The sequence below is a fragment of the Nerophis lumbriciformis genome, linkage group LG17 (assembly GCF_033978685.3).
Source record: "Nerophis lumbriciformis linkage group LG17, RoL_Nlum_v2.1, whole genome shotgun sequence".
Lineage (NCBI taxonomy): Eukaryota > Metazoa > Chordata > Actinopteri > Syngnathiformes > Syngnathidae > Nerophis > Nerophis lumbriciformis.
In genome coordinates this window covers 41,600,263-41,617,140 of record NC_084564.2, presented here as the reverse complement: position 1 = coordinate 41,617,140, position 16,878 = coordinate 41,600,263, and the positions used below count along the sequence as shown (strand labels likewise).

The 16,878-nt window shown below is 43.3% G+C and overlaps 1 protein-coding gene across 1 annotated transcript in view; it reads right to left on the bottom strand.

The window, feature by feature from the left end:
* The window catches only part of ppm1lb (protein phosphatase, Mg2+/Mn2+ dependent, 1Lb), a 249,386-nt gene that overhangs the window by 2,210 nt on the left and 230,298 nt on the right, over window positions 1-16,878 (bottom strand). The window contains exon 3 of the mRNA XM_061973249.1: window positions 7,294-7,455. Coding sequence (XP_061829233.1) covers window positions 7,294-7,455 — 162 coding nt within the window. The remainder of the gene's footprint in view (window positions 1-7,293; window positions 7,456-16,878) is intronic.

Genomic DNA, 16,878 nt, shown 5'->3' with positions numbered 1-16,878 from the left:
TCATCATAAAAGCTAACTCGAAGGGATGGATGAAGAAAAGATGAGCGAGTGGTTAAGGTAAGTTTAAGTTTACGCGAAGAGGCCGGGTGGCTTTTTTCACGCAGCTCCGTCCATGTTGATATACGTATGTTTGTGATTGCACATTTGCGTACATTTTGGGAGTGAACAGAGTTGTTAGAACGCTGGTTTTTAATATATTATTAAAGTTTGACTGACCTATCTGACTGTTTTTTTGACATTCCTTTAGCGCAGTTAGATGCGGCTTACAACACGGGGCGGCTTATAGGTGGACAAAGTTTTGAAATATGCCGTTCATTGAAGGCGCGGCTTATAACCCAGGGCGCCTTATGGTGCGGAAAATACGGTAATCACATATTGTGTCTAACTGGGGCTGCTGAAATTACCCCCCCCTTCCTTCAGAAGCAGCCTCAGTGATGTAACCAGGGACCTCCCAAATAAATAGAGGAGCACGTGGGCTGTGCCTTAGAGCGTAGGTTGGAACTGTAACTAAGTGTACAGCCCCAAAAAAAGTCTGCGGGCTACAGAGCGTTTTCTATTGGGGCTCCAGTACTATGGAATGCCCTCCCGGTAACAATTAGAGATGCTACCTCAGTAGAAGCATTTAAGTCCCATCTTAAAACTCATTTGTATACTCTAGCCTTTAAATAGCCCCCCTTTTAGACCAGTTGATCTGCCGTTTCTTTTCTTTTCTCCTCTGCTCCCCTCTTCCTTGTGGAGGGGGGGCACAGGTCCGGTGGCCATGGATGAAGTGCTGGCTGTCCAGAGTCGGGACCCGGGGTGGACCGCTCGCCTGTGCATCGGCTGGGAACATCTCTGCGCTGCTGACCCGTCTCCGCTCGGGATGGTGTCCTGCTGACCCCACTATGGACTGGACTCTTACTGTTATGTTAGATCCACTATGGACTGGACTCTCACTATTATGTTAGATCCACTATGGACTGGACTCTCACTATTATGTTGGATCCACTATGGACTGGACTCTCACACTATTATGTTAGATCCACTATGGACTGGACTCTTACTATTATGTTAGATCCACTATGGACTGGACTCTCACTATTATGTTAGATCCACTATGGACTGGACTCTCACTATTATGTTGGATCCACTATGGACTGGACTCTCACACTATTATGTTAGATCCACTATGGACTGGACTCTCACACTATTATGTTAGATCCACTATGGACTGGACTCTCACTATTATGTTAGATCCACTATGGACTGGACTCTCACTATTATGTTGGATCCACTATGGACTGGACTCTCACACTATTATGTTAGATCCACTATGGACTGGACTCTCACACTATTATGTTAGATCCACTATGGACTGGACTCTCACAATATTATGTCAGACCCACTCGACATCCATTGCATTCGGTCTCCCCTAGAGAGGGGTGGGGGGTTACCCACATATGCGGTCCTCTCCAAGGTTTCTCATAGTCATTCACATCGACGTCCCACTGGGGTGAGTTTTTCCTTGCCCTTATGTGGGCTTTGTACCGAGGATGTCGTTGTGGCTTGTGCAGCCCTTTGAGACACTTGTGACTTAGGGCTATATAAATAAACATTGATTGATTGATTGAATACGTCTCTCCTCATTGAGCCAAATTGAACTCTTGTCTCTGCATGATTCCTTGCTTCTTGTCTTGTTTAATAAATGTCATCAGTGTTTGAACCTGACATCAAGGAACTTTCTTTAATCTTCTCCAAGCAAGGTCAAAGCCAGGATTTTAAAAAATACTATAGTACAGGCCTAAATTTTAGACTCACCTTCTCATTTTAATGTGTTTTCTTTATTTTCATGACTATTTACATTGTAGATGTTACGGCTCAGGCTCCTGCCAACGCCGCTCATCCGTCTGTGCGCACCTCGGGACACGCCCACGGGTGCGCACATCCAGGGACGCGCCGCGCGCGTCCCCGCCCTGCAGCAGCCACCAGCTGCAATCACTCACCGGCAATCTACACTCCTGGGTCTGATGAGGGCAAGCTCAATAAAGGACCAGTGGACCCAAGGATCGTCGCGGGAACTTAGTTTTCTCATGGTGTACCGTAAGCAACAAGCTTCATGCTCTCTATTCGTGTTTCCTCTCCGTGCCTTGATTTGTCCCTTGTCTTCTCCCGTGACCCCGCAGTACCCTTCGTCACCTGGAAAGTGAGCTGTGCATCTCACTTTTCCCTGGATCTCCCTCTGGACTCTGACTGCCTCCTTCGTTCCTCGACCTCTTGCTCGTCCCTGGATTCTGACGCCTCGCTCTCGCCCCGGATCATCTGCCTGCCCCCTGGACTTCCGCGTATCTCGTTCAACACGTTGGTAACACTCACTTCAGTTAAATTCTACACATAGTCTTACACCATTCCCTTTTGGATATAGTTCACACTCCATTTCCTTAGGTCAGTAGTATTGTTTATTATTATTTATATATATATATATATAATAAATAATTGTATATACTGCCCCCTGGTGTCTGTTTGCTGTCACCTCCCCTCAGTAAACACAACAGTAGATTTGTCAAAACTATGAATGAACACATGTGGAGTTATGTACTTAACAATAAAAAAAAAGGTGAAATAACTGAAAACATGTTTTACATTCTAGTTTCTTCAAAATAGCCACCCTTTGCTCGGATCACTGCTTTGCACACTCTTGGCATTCTCTCCATGAGCTTGAAGAGGTAGTCACCTGCAATGGTTTTCACCTCACAGGTGTGCTTGAAGCTCATGGAGAGAATGCCAAGAGTGTGGCTATTTTGAAGAAACTAGAATATAAAAAAATGTTTTCAGTTATTTCACCTTTTTTTTGTTTGTTAAGTACATAACTCCACATGTGTTCATTCATAGTTTTGACAAATCTACAATGTAAATAGTCATGAAAATAAAGAAAACACATTGAAATGAGAAGGTGTGTCCAAACTTTTGACCTGTACTATTTATAGATATACACTATATTGCCAAAAGTATTTGTCCACCCATCCAAATGATGAGAATCAGGTGTCCTAATCACTTGGCCCGGTGTATCAAATCAAGCACGTAGGCATGGAGACTGTTTCTACAAACATTTGTGAAAGAATGGGCCGCTTTCAGTGATTTCCAGCGTGGATCTGTCATAGAATGCCACCTGTGCAACAAATCCAGTCGTGAAATTTCCTCGCTCCTAAATATTCCAAAGTCAACTTTATTACAAGAAAAGTGAAGAGCTTGGGAACAACAGCAACTCAGCCACCAAGTGGTAGGCCACGTAAACTGACCGAAGTGCATAGTGCAAAGACTTTCTGCACAGTCAGTTGCGACAGAGCTCCAAACTTCACGTGACCTTCCAATTAGCCCACGTACAGTACGCAGAGAGCTTCACGGAATGGGTTTCCATGGCCGAGCAGCTGCATCTAAGACATACAATGCAAAGCGTGGGATGCAGTGGTGTAAAGCACGTCGCCACTGGACTCTAGAGCAGTGGAGACGCCTTCTCTGGACTGACACACTTTTCCACCTGGCAATCTGATGGACCAGTCTGCATTGTGCAGAGTGTGACATTTGGTGGAGGAGGAATTATGGTGTGGGGTTGCTTTAGTTCCAAGTGAAAGGAACTTTGAATGCTCCAGGATACCAAAAAACATTTTGGACAATTCCATGCTCCCAACCTTGTGGGGAACAGTTTGGAGCGGGGCCCCTTCCTCTTCCAACATGACTGTGCACCAGTGCACAAAGCAAGGTCCATAAAGACATGGATGACAAGAGTCTGGTGTGGATGAACTTGACTGGCCTGCACAGAGTCCTGACCTGAACCCGATAGAACACCTTTGGGATGAATTACAATGGGATGGCACTTCAAGTTCATATGTAAGTAAAGGCAGGTGGCCAAATACTAAAGCAATATATATATATATCAGTGACATGCAGTGAGGTTGATGGCTGGTGAGGCACTGACTTCATCACAGTCAGATTTACAAACATATGAACCCTAAAGAGTATCTTATTCACCATTTGATTGGCAGCCGTTAAAGGGGTTATGTTTAAAAGCTCATACCAGCATTCTTCCCTGCTTGGCACTCAGCATCAAGGCTTGGAATTGGGGGTTAAATCACCAAAAATGATTCCCGGGCGCGGCGCCGCTGCTGCCCACTGCTCCCCTCACCTTCCAGGGGGTGAACAAGGGGATGGGTCAAATGCAGAGGACAAACTCCACCACACCTAGTGTGTGTGTGACAATCATTGCTACTTTAACTTAACTTTAACTTTACACATACAAACTGTAGCACACAAAAAAGCACATTTAATTAAAAAAAACGTTATTATGGTCTTACCTTTACTTATAAATTAAGTCCATGCGCCGCAACTAAAGCCCTCACTTCAACTTTCCACGTGCAAGATTGAATCTATTTAAAAAAGTGTAACCGAGGGTTTATAAATGTGGCCTATACTGTATGAAACTACAAAATAACAAACACGGAGGCTCCGGTTTACACGAGGACCACTTTATTTACCTTCTTTCAAAAAACCTCCGCAACGTGACATCACTTCCGCTCTTAGCGCCTTCAAAATAAGAGCTCAAGGCATATACTGTATAACAGCGCATAACAGGAACTTAACATCACAAAGAGGAAAGCCCATGAAAATAGGTTACAAAAGTTATTTAATAAGAAGCCAAAAAGTGCAAAAACAATAATGTTCGTGTTGGAGGAGTTGTGAATTAGGTACACCTGCAGTCTGCAGGTGTATCTAATGTTGTGGCCCTGCAGTCATTCACAACTCCTCCAACACCAACATTATTGTTTTTGCACTTTTTGGCTTCTTATGAAATAATTTTTAAAAATAGATTCAATCTTGCACGTGGAAAGTTGAAGTGTGGGCTTTAGTTGATATAACAATTCTACGGCGGGGGTGCAGGAGGCGGGATTACTGGAGCCTCAGCCAGTGCGTCTTTTGCAGCCGTTTTATGATCGCTCAGCACAAGAAATACTTTACACACATACAGTTGTTGACAAAATACACTGTACATTATATACCTCAGCTAACTAAACTATGGAAATGTATAATATAGTTCATATAGCAATACGACCTCACTGCACAGCAGGCCAGCAGTTAGCCGAGTCATTGCGCAATCCATGTTGAGGCACTGAGTGACGTGCCTCGACTGGCTGCTGTTCACCGCACCGTCTCTTCTCAGTATTTGAACGGCAAATGTGAAAATTCAGCGATTTTGAATAAAAATAATCTAAAACTGGTGAAGTTAAATGGAAAATAATTTTATCGTATAATCACTGGATACATATAACAATTTAATTTTTTTTTTTCCTTTTTAATTTTTTTTTCTTTCCATGATGGCAGGTGAGGCCCCGCCTCACCTGCCTCTAGTGACTGCACGTCACTGGTATATATATATATATATATATATATATACAGGTAAAAGCCAGTAAATTAGAATATTTTGAAAAACTTGATTTATTTCAGTAATTGCATTCAAAAGGTGTAACTTGTACATTATATTTATTCATTGCACACAGACTGATGCATTCAAATGTTTATTTCATTTAATTTTGATGATTTGAAGTGGCAACAAATGAAAATCCAAAATTCCGTGTGTCACAAAATTAGAATATTACTTAAGGCTAATACAAAAAAGGGATTTTTAGAAATGTTGGCCAACTGAAAAGTATGAAAATGAAAAATATGAGCATGTACAATACTCAATACTTGGTTGGAGCTCCTTTTGCCTCAATTACTGCGTTAATGCGGCGTGGCATGGAGTCGATGAGTTTCTGGCACTGCTCAGGTGTTATGAGAGCCCAGGTTGCTCTGATAGTGGCCTTCGACTCTTCTGCGTTTTTGGGTCCGGCATTCTGCATCTTCCTTTTCACAATACCCCACAGATTTTCTATGGGGCTAAGGTCAGGGGAGTTGGCGGGCCAATTTAGAACAGAAATACCATGGTCCGTAAACCAGGCACGGGTAGATTTTGCGCTGTGTGCAGGCGCCAAGTCCTGTTGGAACTTGAAATCTCCATCTCCATAGAGCAGGTCAGCAGCAGGAAGCATGAAGTGCTCTAAAACTTGCTGGTAGACGGCTGCGTTGACCCTGGATCTCAGCAAACAGAGTGGACCGACACCAGCAGATGACATGGCACCCCAAACCATCACTGATGGTTTGGGTTGGTTTGGTTTGCATTTCCTTTGGAAATCGAGGTCCCAGAGTCTGGAGGAAGACAGGAGAGGCACAGGATCCACGTTGCCTGAAGTCTAGTGTAAAGTTTCCACCATCAGTGATGGTTTGGGGTGCCATGTCATCTGCTGGTGTCGGTCCACTCTGTTTCCTGAGATCCAGGGTCAACGCAGCCGTCTACCAGCAAGTTTTAGAGCACTTCATGCTTCCTGCTGCTGACCTGCTCTATGGAGATGGAGATTTCAAGTTCCAACAGGACTTGGTGCCTGCACACAGCGCAAAATCTACCCGTGCCTGGTTTACGGACCATGGTATTTCTGTTCTAAATTGGCCCGCCAACTCCCCTGACCTTAGCCCCATAGAAAATCTGTGGGGTATTGTGAAAAAGAAGATGCAGAATGCCAGACCCAAAAACGCAGAAGAGTTGAAGGCCACTATCAGAGCAACCTGGGCTCTCATAACACCTGAGCAGTGCCAGAAACTCATCGACTCCATGCCACGCCGCATTAACGCAGTAATTGAGGCAAAAGGAGCTCCAACCAAGTATTGAGTATTGTACATGCTCATATTTTTCATTTTCATACTTTTCAGTTGGCCAACATTTCTAAAAATCCCTTTTTTGTATTAGCCTTAAGTAATATTCTAATTTTGTGACACACGGAATTTTGGATTTTCATTTGTTGCCACTTCAAATCATCAAAATTAAATGAAATAAACATTTGAATGCATCAGTCTGTGTGCAATGAATAAATATAATGTACAAGTTACACCTTTTGAATGCAATTACTGAAATAAGTCAAGTTTTTCAAAATATTCTAATTTACTGGCTTTTACCTGTATATATATATATAGTACTGTAATGGAAATGTACGTTTTTTCCTTCCTCCAGTAGCTAAATGAGCCACTAGATGGCAGTGATGGACCATTGTGCAGTCTGACCCTGCAGGACTCACTCCTCTGGTCCTCAGGATGCAGCAGAGTGGGAGAGAGGATGATGGCTGTGCCTCCAGTCCATCAGCTTCAGTACCACACGACTAAGTCCTTGTTATGTTGACGGTCTGTCGGTATGTACTGTTGGTATGTGCCTGCAAAGACGTGGGCTTGACTCACCAGCTTTTTTGATCCTCTTGCGTTCCTTGAGCTGGTACGGCTTGTGGTCGTGTGATAGAGGAATGGCGTTGCCGTCCTTATCGCACAACACTCCTCGGGAATCGCCCACGTTGGCCACCGTCAGCTCCTTATCGGACAAGAGGGCCACCAGACACGTGGTGCCTGCAGGGGGGGACACGAAGATGGAGAGTGGCTGGGAATTTTAATTTGAAGACATCACAGAACAGGAAAATATCTACTTGAGCGGAGGTCAGCAACCCGCATGTGGCTCCTGGAGCATTTTACCTACTCAGTGGTTAGAGTGTCCGCCCTGAGATGGGTAGGTTGTGAGTTCAAACCCCGGCCGAGTCATACCAAAGACTATAAAAAAGGGAGCCATTACCTCCCTGCTTGGCACTCAGCATCAAGGGTTGGAATTGGGGGTTAAATCACCAAAAATTATTCCCGGGCGTGGCCCCAAGTGCTGCTCACTGCTCCCCTCACCTCCCAGGGGTTGATCAAGGGTGATGGGTCAAATGCAGAGAATGATTTCAAACATGACACAAACCTTCCCAATTGTTAGAACTACCACTGTTTAATATGTGTGTGTGTATGCTTCACTGATGACACTATTTGGGGGAACATCCCTTTTGTCCTACTAATTTCGGCGGTTCTTGAACTCACCGTAGTGTGGACTGTGACACAACAGTTTGTTTACATGTAAAATCTTCCGCTCCTTCTTTGTCTCATTTTGTCCACCAAATGTTTTATGCTGTGCGTGAATGCACAAAGGTAAATTAGCCTCGAGGTCGGTAAGCACAACCAGAATTATTCCGTACATTAGGCGCACACCATAATAATACTCCTGTGTTGAAGCACAGTACAATCCATCAAGCGGTGTGGCTTCATAGCTTACCAAAGTCCTACTAAAACATTTTGATGGATTCTTGAGCGCCGTGTGTCATGTTCTATATTTTCAATGGAACATATAACATGTTGGTGTTGTTTACTTGAGTCATATTGCAGTCTACACGTATCTCTTACGTGTGACTGCCATCATATTGCAGTCTACACGTATCTCTTATGTGTGACTGCCATCGTATTGCAGTCTACACGTATCTCTTATGTGTGACTGCCATCATATTGCAGTCTACACGTACCTCTTATGTGTGACTGCCATCATATTGCAGTCTAAATGTATCTCTTATGTGTGACTGCCATCAAATTGCAGTCTACACGTATCTCTTATGTGTGACTGCCATCATATTGTAGTCTACACGTATCTCTTATGTGTGACTGCCATCAAATTGCAGTCTACACATATCTCTTATGTGTGACTGCCATCATATTGCAGTCTACGCGTATCTCTTATGTGTGACTGCCATCATATTGCAGGCTACACGTATCTCTTATGTGTGACTGCCATCATATTGCAGTCTACACGTATGTCTTATGTGTGACTGCCATCATACTGCAGTCTACACGTATCTCTTATGTGTGACTGCCATCATATTGCAGTCTACACGTATCTCTTATGTGTGACTGCCATCGTATGGCAGTCACACATATGTCTTATGTGTGACTGCCATCATATTGCAGTCTACATGTATCTCTTATGTGTGACTGCCATCATATTGCAGTCTACACGTATCTCTTATGTGTGACTGCCATCATATTGCAGTCTACACGTATCTCTTATGTGTGACTGCCATCATATTGCAGTCTACACGTATCTCTTATGTGTGACTGCCATCATATTGCAGTCTACACGTATCTCTTATGTGTGACTGCCATCGTATTGCAGTCTACATGTATCTCTTATGTGTGACTGCCATCATATTGCAGTCTACACGTATCTCTTATGTGTGACTGCCATCATATTGCAGTCTATACGTATCTCTTATGTGAGACTGCCATCGTATTGCACTCTACGCGTATCTCTTCTGTGTGACTGCCATCATATTGCAGTCTACACATATCTATTATGTGTGACTGCCATCATATTGCAGTCTACACGTATCTCTTATGTGTGACTGCCATCATATTGCAGTCTAAACGTGTCTCTTATGTGTGACTGCCATCATAATGCAGTCTACACGTATCTCTTATGTGTGACTGCCATCATATTGCAGTCTATACGTGTCTCTTATGTGTGACTGCCATCATATTGCAGTCTACACGTATCTCTTATGTGTGACTGCCATCATATTGCAGTCTACACGTGTGTCTTATGTGTGACTGCCATCATATTGCAGTCTACACGTATCTCTTATGTGTGACTGCCATCATACTGCAGTCTACACGTATTTCTTATGTGTGACTGCCATCATATTGCAGTCTACATGTATGTGTTATGTGTGACTGCCATCATATTGAAGTCTACACGTATCTCTTATGTGTGACTGCCATCATATTGCAGTCTACATGTATCTCCTATATGTGACTGCCATCAGTCTACACGTATCTCTTATGTGTGACTGCCATCAGTCTACACGTATCTCTTATGTGTGACTGCGTCATATTGCAGTCTACACGTATCTCTTATGTTTGACTGCCATCATATTGCAGTCTCTCTTATGTGTGACTGCCTTCATATTGCAGTCCAATCGTATCTCTTATGTGTGACTGTCATCAAATTGCAGTCTACTGGTATCTCTTATGTGTGACTGCCATCATATTGCAGTCTACACGTATCTCGTATGTGTGACTGCCATCGTAGTGCAGTCTACACATATCTCTTATGTGTGACTGCCATCATATTGCAGTCTACAAGTATCTCTTATGTGTGACTGCCATCATATTGCAGTCTACACGTATCTCTTATGTGTGACTGCCATCATATTGCAGTCTACACGTATCTCTTATGTGTGACTGCCATCGTATTGCAGTTTACATGTATCTCTTATGTGTGACTGCCATCAGTCTACACGTATCTCTTATGTGTGACTGCCATCATATTGCAGTCTACACATATCTCTTATGTGTGACTGCCATTATATTGTAGTCGACACGTATCTCTTATGTTTGACTGCCATCATATTGCAGTCTCTCTTATGTGTGACTGCCATCGTATTGCAGTCTACATGTATCTCTTATGTGTGACTGCCATCAGTCTACACGTATCTCTTATGTGTGACTGCCATCATATTGCAGTCTACACGTATCTCTTATGTGTGACTGCCATCATATTGCAGTCTACACGTATCTCTTATGTGTGACTGCCATCATATTGTAGTCGACACGTATCTCTTATGTTTGACTGCCATCATATTGAAGTCTCTCTTATGTGTGACTGCCATCATATTGCAGTCTACACATATCTCTTATGTGTGACTGCCATCATATTGCAGTCTACATGTATCTCTTATGCGGGACTGCCATCATATTGCAGTCTACACATATCTATTATGTGTGACTGCCATCATATTGCAGTCTACACGTATCTCTTATGTGTGACTGCCATCATATTGCAGTCTAAACGTATCTCTTATGTGTGACTGCCATCATATTGCAGTCTAAACGTATCTCTTATGTGTAACTGCCATCATATTGCAGTCTACATGTATCTCTTATGTGTGACTGCCATCATATTGCAGTCTACACATATCTCCTATGTGTGACTGCCATCATATTGCAGTCTACACGTATCTCTTTATGTGTGACTGCCATCATATTGCAGTCGACACCTATCTCATATGTGTGACTGCCATCATATTGCAGTCTACACGTATCTCTTATGTGTGACTGCCATCATATTGCAGTCTACACGTATCTCTTATGTGTGACTGCCATCATATTGCAGTCTACACGTATCTCTTATGCGGGACTGCCATCATATTGCAGTCTACACATATCTCTTATGTGTGACTGCCATCGTATTGCAGTCTACACGTATCTCTTCTGTGTGACTGCCATCATATTGCAGTTCATACCTATCTCTTATGTGTGACTGCCATCATATTGCAGTCTACACGTATGTCTTATGTGTGACTGCCATCATATTGCAGTCTACACGTATCTCTTATGTGTGACTGCCATCATATTGCAGTCTACACGTATGTGTTATGTGTGACTGCCATCATACTGCAGTCTACACGTATCTCTTATGTGTGACTGCCATCATATTGCAGTCTACATGTATCTCTTATGTGTGACTGCCATCAGTCTACACGTATCTCTTATGTGTGACTGCCATCAGTCTACACGTATCTCTTATGTGTGACTGCCATCAAATTGCAGTCTACACGTATCTCTTATGTGTGACTGCCATCATATAGCAGTCTACATTTATCTCTTATGTGTGACTGCCATCATATTGCAGTCTACACCTATCTCATATGTGTGACTGCTATCATATTGCAGTCTACACGTATCTCTTATGTGTGACTGCCATCATATTGCAGTCTACATGTATCTCTTATGTGTGACTGCCATCAGTCTACACGTATCTCTTATGTGTGACTGCCATCAGTCTACACATATCTCTTATGTGTGACTGCCATCATATTGCAGTCTAAACGTATCTCTTATGTTTGACTGCCATCATATTGCAGTCTCTCTTATGTGTGACTGCCATCATATTGCAGTTTAAACGTATCTCTTATGTGTGACTCCTATCATATTGCAGTCAACACGTATCTCTTATGTGTGACCGCCATCATATTGCAGTCTACACGTATCTCTTATGTGTGACTGCCATCATATTGCAGTCTACACGTATTTCTTATGTGTGACTGCCATTATATTGCAGTCTACACGTATCTCTTATGTGTGACTGCCATCAGTCTACACTTATCTCTTATGTGTGACTGCCATCAGTCTAAACGTATCTCTTATGTGTGACTGCCATCATATTGCAGTCTACACCTATCTCTTATGTGTGACTGCCATCATATTGCAGTCTAAACGTATCTCTTACGTGTGACTGCCATCATATTGCAGTCTCTCTTATGTGTGACTGCCATCATATTGCAGTCTACACGTATCTCTTATGTGTGACTGCCATCATATTGCAGTCTACACGTATCTCTTATGTGTGACTGCCATCATATTGCAGTCTACACGTATCTCTTATGTGTGACTGCCATCGTATTGCAGTCTACATGTATCTCTTATGTGTGACTGCCATCATATTGCAGTCTACACGTATCTCTTATGTGTGACTGCCATCATATTGCAGTCTACACGTATCTCTTATGTGTGACTGCCATCATACTGCAGTCTACACGTATTTCTTATGAGTGACTGCCATCATATTGTAGTCTACACGTATCTCTTATGTGTGACTGCCATCAAATTGCAGTCTACACGTATCTCTTATGTGTGACTGCCATCATACTGCAGTCTACACGTATTTCTTATGAGTGACTGCCATCATATTGCAGTCTACACGTATCTCTTATGTGTGACTGCCATCATATTGCAGTCTACACGTATCTCTTATGTGTGACTGCCATCATATTGCAGTCTACACGTATCTCTTATGTGTGACTGCCATCATATTGCAGTCTACACGTATCTCTTATGTGTGACTGCCATCATATTGCAGTCTACACGTATCTCCTATGTGTGACTGCCATCATATTGCAGTCTACACATATCTCTTATGTTTGACTGCTATCATATTGCAGTCTAAACGTATCTCTTATGTGTGACTGCCATCATATTGCAGTCTAAACGTATCTCTTATGTGTGACTGCCATCAAATTGCAGTCTACACGTATCTCTTATGTGTGACTGCCATCATATTGCAGTCTACACGTATATCTTATGTGTGACTGCCATCATACTGCAGTCTACACGTATCTCTCATGTGTGACTGCCATCATATTGCAGTCTACACATATCTATTATGTGTGACTGCCATCATATTGCAGTCTACACGTATCTCTTATGTGTGACTGCCATCGTATTGCAGTCTACACGTATCTCTTATGTGTGACTGCCATCGTATTGCAGTCTACACGTATCTCTTATGTGTGACTGCCATCATATTGCAGTCTCTCTTATGTGTGACTGCCATCATATTGCAGTCAACACGTATCCCTTATGTGTGACTGCCATCATATTGCAGTCTACACATATGTCTTATGTGTGACTGCCATCATATTGCAGTCCACACCTATCTCTTATGTGTGACTGCCATCGTATTGCAGTCTACACGTATCTCTTATGTGTGACTGCCATCATATTGCAGTCATCACGTATCTCTTATGTGTGACTGCCATCATATTGCACTCTACACGTATCTCTTATGTGTGACTGCCATCATATTGCAGTCTACACGTATATCTTTTATGTGTGACTGCCATCAGTCTACACGTATATCTTATGTGTGACTGCCATCAGTCTACACGTATCTCTTATGTGTTTCTGCCATCAGTCTACACGTATCTCTTATGTGTGACTGCCATCATATTGCAGTTTAAACGTATCTCTTATGTGTGACTCCTATCATGTTGCAGTCTACACGTATCTCTTATGTTTGACTGCCATCATATTGCACTCTGCACGTATCTCTTCTGTGTGACTGCCATCATATTGCAGTTTATACCTATCTCTTATGTGTGACTGCCATCATATTGCAGTCTACACGTATATCTCTTATGTGTGACTGCCATCAGTCTACACGTATCTCTTATGTGTGACTGCCATCATATTGCAGTCTACATGTATCTCTTATGTGTGACTGCCATCAGTCTACACGTATCTCTTATGTGTGACTGCCATCAGTCTACACATATCTCTTATGTGTGACTGCCATCATATTGCAGTCTAAACGTATCTCTTATGTTTGACTGCCATCATATTGCAGTCTCTCTTATGTGTGACTGCCATCATATTGCAGTTTAAACGTATCTCTTATGTGTGACTCCTATCATATTGCAGTCAACACGTATCTCTTATGTGTGACCGCCATCATATTGCAGTCTACACGTATCTCTTATGTGTGACTGCCATCATATTGCAGTCTACACGTATTTCTTATGTGTGACTGCCATCATATTGCAGTCTATACGTATCTCTTATGTGAGACTGCCATCGTATTGCACTCTACGCGTATCTCTTCTGTGTGACTGCCATCATATTGCAGTCTACACGTATCTCTTATGTGTGACTGCCATCATATTGCAGTCTACATGTATCTCTTATGTGTGACTGCCATCATATTGCAGTCTCTCTTATGTGTGACTGCCATCATATTGCAGTCTACACGTATCTCTTATGTGTGACTGCCATCATATTGCAGTCTCTCTTATGTGTGACTGCCATCATATTGCAGTCTACACGTATCTCTTATGTGTGACTGCCATCATATTGCAGTCTACACGTATCTCTTATGTGTGACTGCCACCATATTGCAGTCTACACGTATCTCTTATGTTTGACTGCCATCTACTGGTCACACTTATCATTACACCATGCACCAAATAAAATAGCCTCGAGGTCGGTAAGCACAACCAGAATTATTCCATACATTAGGTGCAGCGGGTTATAAGGCGCACTGTCGAGTTTTGAGGGGAAAAAAAACAGATTTTAAGTGCTCTTATAGTCTGGAAAATACGGTTAAGTGTCATTTTTTTTTACTTTTGCCAGCTCAATATGAGCCCAAAGAAAGAGATGTGTGCTTTGAAACATTTAGAAGTAAAAACCTGGTCCTCTATTTGTCTCCTCTTCAGCCAGACACACAGACCTGTGAGGACTCTCCAGACTTTTGTGAGAGAGCCAAAGTTGTGCCTCTGAGGCCATCTGCTGCCACCACAGCCCAAAGACAAGAGAGAGAGAAGTGGCCTGTACTATAACAGCATAGAGTGGGGAAGGTCGGATGAGCAAGTGAGCAGTAAACTCAGGGTTGAGTTCTGCTTGATCAGATGGAGCCACTTTATTTTGCCAACAACTGTCCAGTCAGACTTGTCTTTAAACTTGCTTACGCTGGTGTGATGTTTGCCTCCACTAAAGTCCGAGGAAAAGGTCAATAGGGGACACTGCAAAAAGTGAAATGTAAGTAAGATGAAATATGTCAAATAAGGGTGATATTTGCTTATTTTCTGTCTGATAAGATCATTCTTCTCACTAAGCAGATTTTATGTTAGAGTGTTTTACTTGTTTTAAGTGTTTTGGTCCTAAATGATCTCAGTAAGATATTACAGATGTGATGACCTATATTGAGTAAAACATGCTTGAAACTATTTTTGTCTAAATGTCCAAAACACACCCAGCAATGGTGCACAAGAAGGCAGGGAAGAAGAGGAGAAAAGGCGGCAAAAATGGTCAAAAGTCCCAATTTTGTCCAAAATACCTCCCGGGGTTCCAGTCCCACGAGTCCCGCCACCGGCCGCACAAGTCCCGGGATGCAAAAAATGTCCAAAACGCACCCAGGAATGGTGCACAGGAAGGCGGGGAAGAAGAGGGGAAAAGGCAGCAAAAATGGTCAAAAGTCCCAATTTTGTCCAAAATACCTCCCGGGGTTCCAGTCCCACGAGTCCCGGGTTGCAAAAAATGTCCAAAACGCACCCAGCAAAGTCCCACGGGAAGTGTGGGAGAAAAGTCGTCAAAAGTCCCCAAAAATGTTCAAAATACCTACCCAGGTTCGAGTCCCACAAGTCCCACCGCCGGCCGGGATGCCCAAAATGTCCAAAACGCGCCCAGCAAAGTCCCACGGGACTTTGAGTGCACGCGGGTTCGAGTGCCACAAGTCTTAAGACTTGATTGTGTGATTTTTTAACATTTTACCGACTTTTCTCACTTTTCTCCCCGCCTTCCCGTGGGACTTTGCTGGGCGCGTTTTGGACATTTGGGGCATCCCGGCCGGCGACGGGACTTGTGGGACTCGAACCTGGGTAGGTATTTCGAACATTTTTGGGACTTTTGTCGACTTTTCCAACGTTTATCCCCCCTCCCCGTGGGTCTCGGATGGGTGTGTTATGGACATTTTGGGCATCCCGGGACTTGCGCGGCCATACATCAGATTTTATGTTAGAGTGTTTTACTTGTTTTAAGTGTTTTGGTCCTAAATGATCTCAGTAAGATATTACAGATGTGATGACCTATATTGAGTAAAACATGCTTGAAACTATTTTTGTCCAAATGTCCAAAACACACCCAGCAATGGTGCACAAGAAGGCGGGGAAGAAGAGGAGAAAAGGCGGCAAAAATGGTCAAAAGTCCCAATTTTGTCCAAAATACCTCCCGGAGTTCCAGTCCCACGAGTCCCGCCACCGGCCGCACAAGTCCCGGGATGCAAAAAATGTCCAAAACCCACCCAGGAATGGTGCACAGGAAGGCGGGGAAAAAGAGGGGAAAAGGCAGCAAAAATGGTCAAAAGTCCCAATTTTGTCCAAAATACCTCCCGGGGTTCCAGTCCCACGAGTGCCGGGTTGCAAAAAATGTCCAAAACTCACCCAGCAAAGTCCCACGGGAAGTGTGGGAGAAAAGTCGTCAAAAGTCCCCAAAAATGTTCAAAATACCTACCCAGGTTCGAGTCCCACAAGTCCCACCGCCGGCCGGGATGCCCAAAATGTCCAAAACGCGCCCAGCAAAGTCCCACGGGACTTTGAGTGCACGCGGGTTCGAGTGCCACAAGTCTTAAGACTTGATTGTGTGATT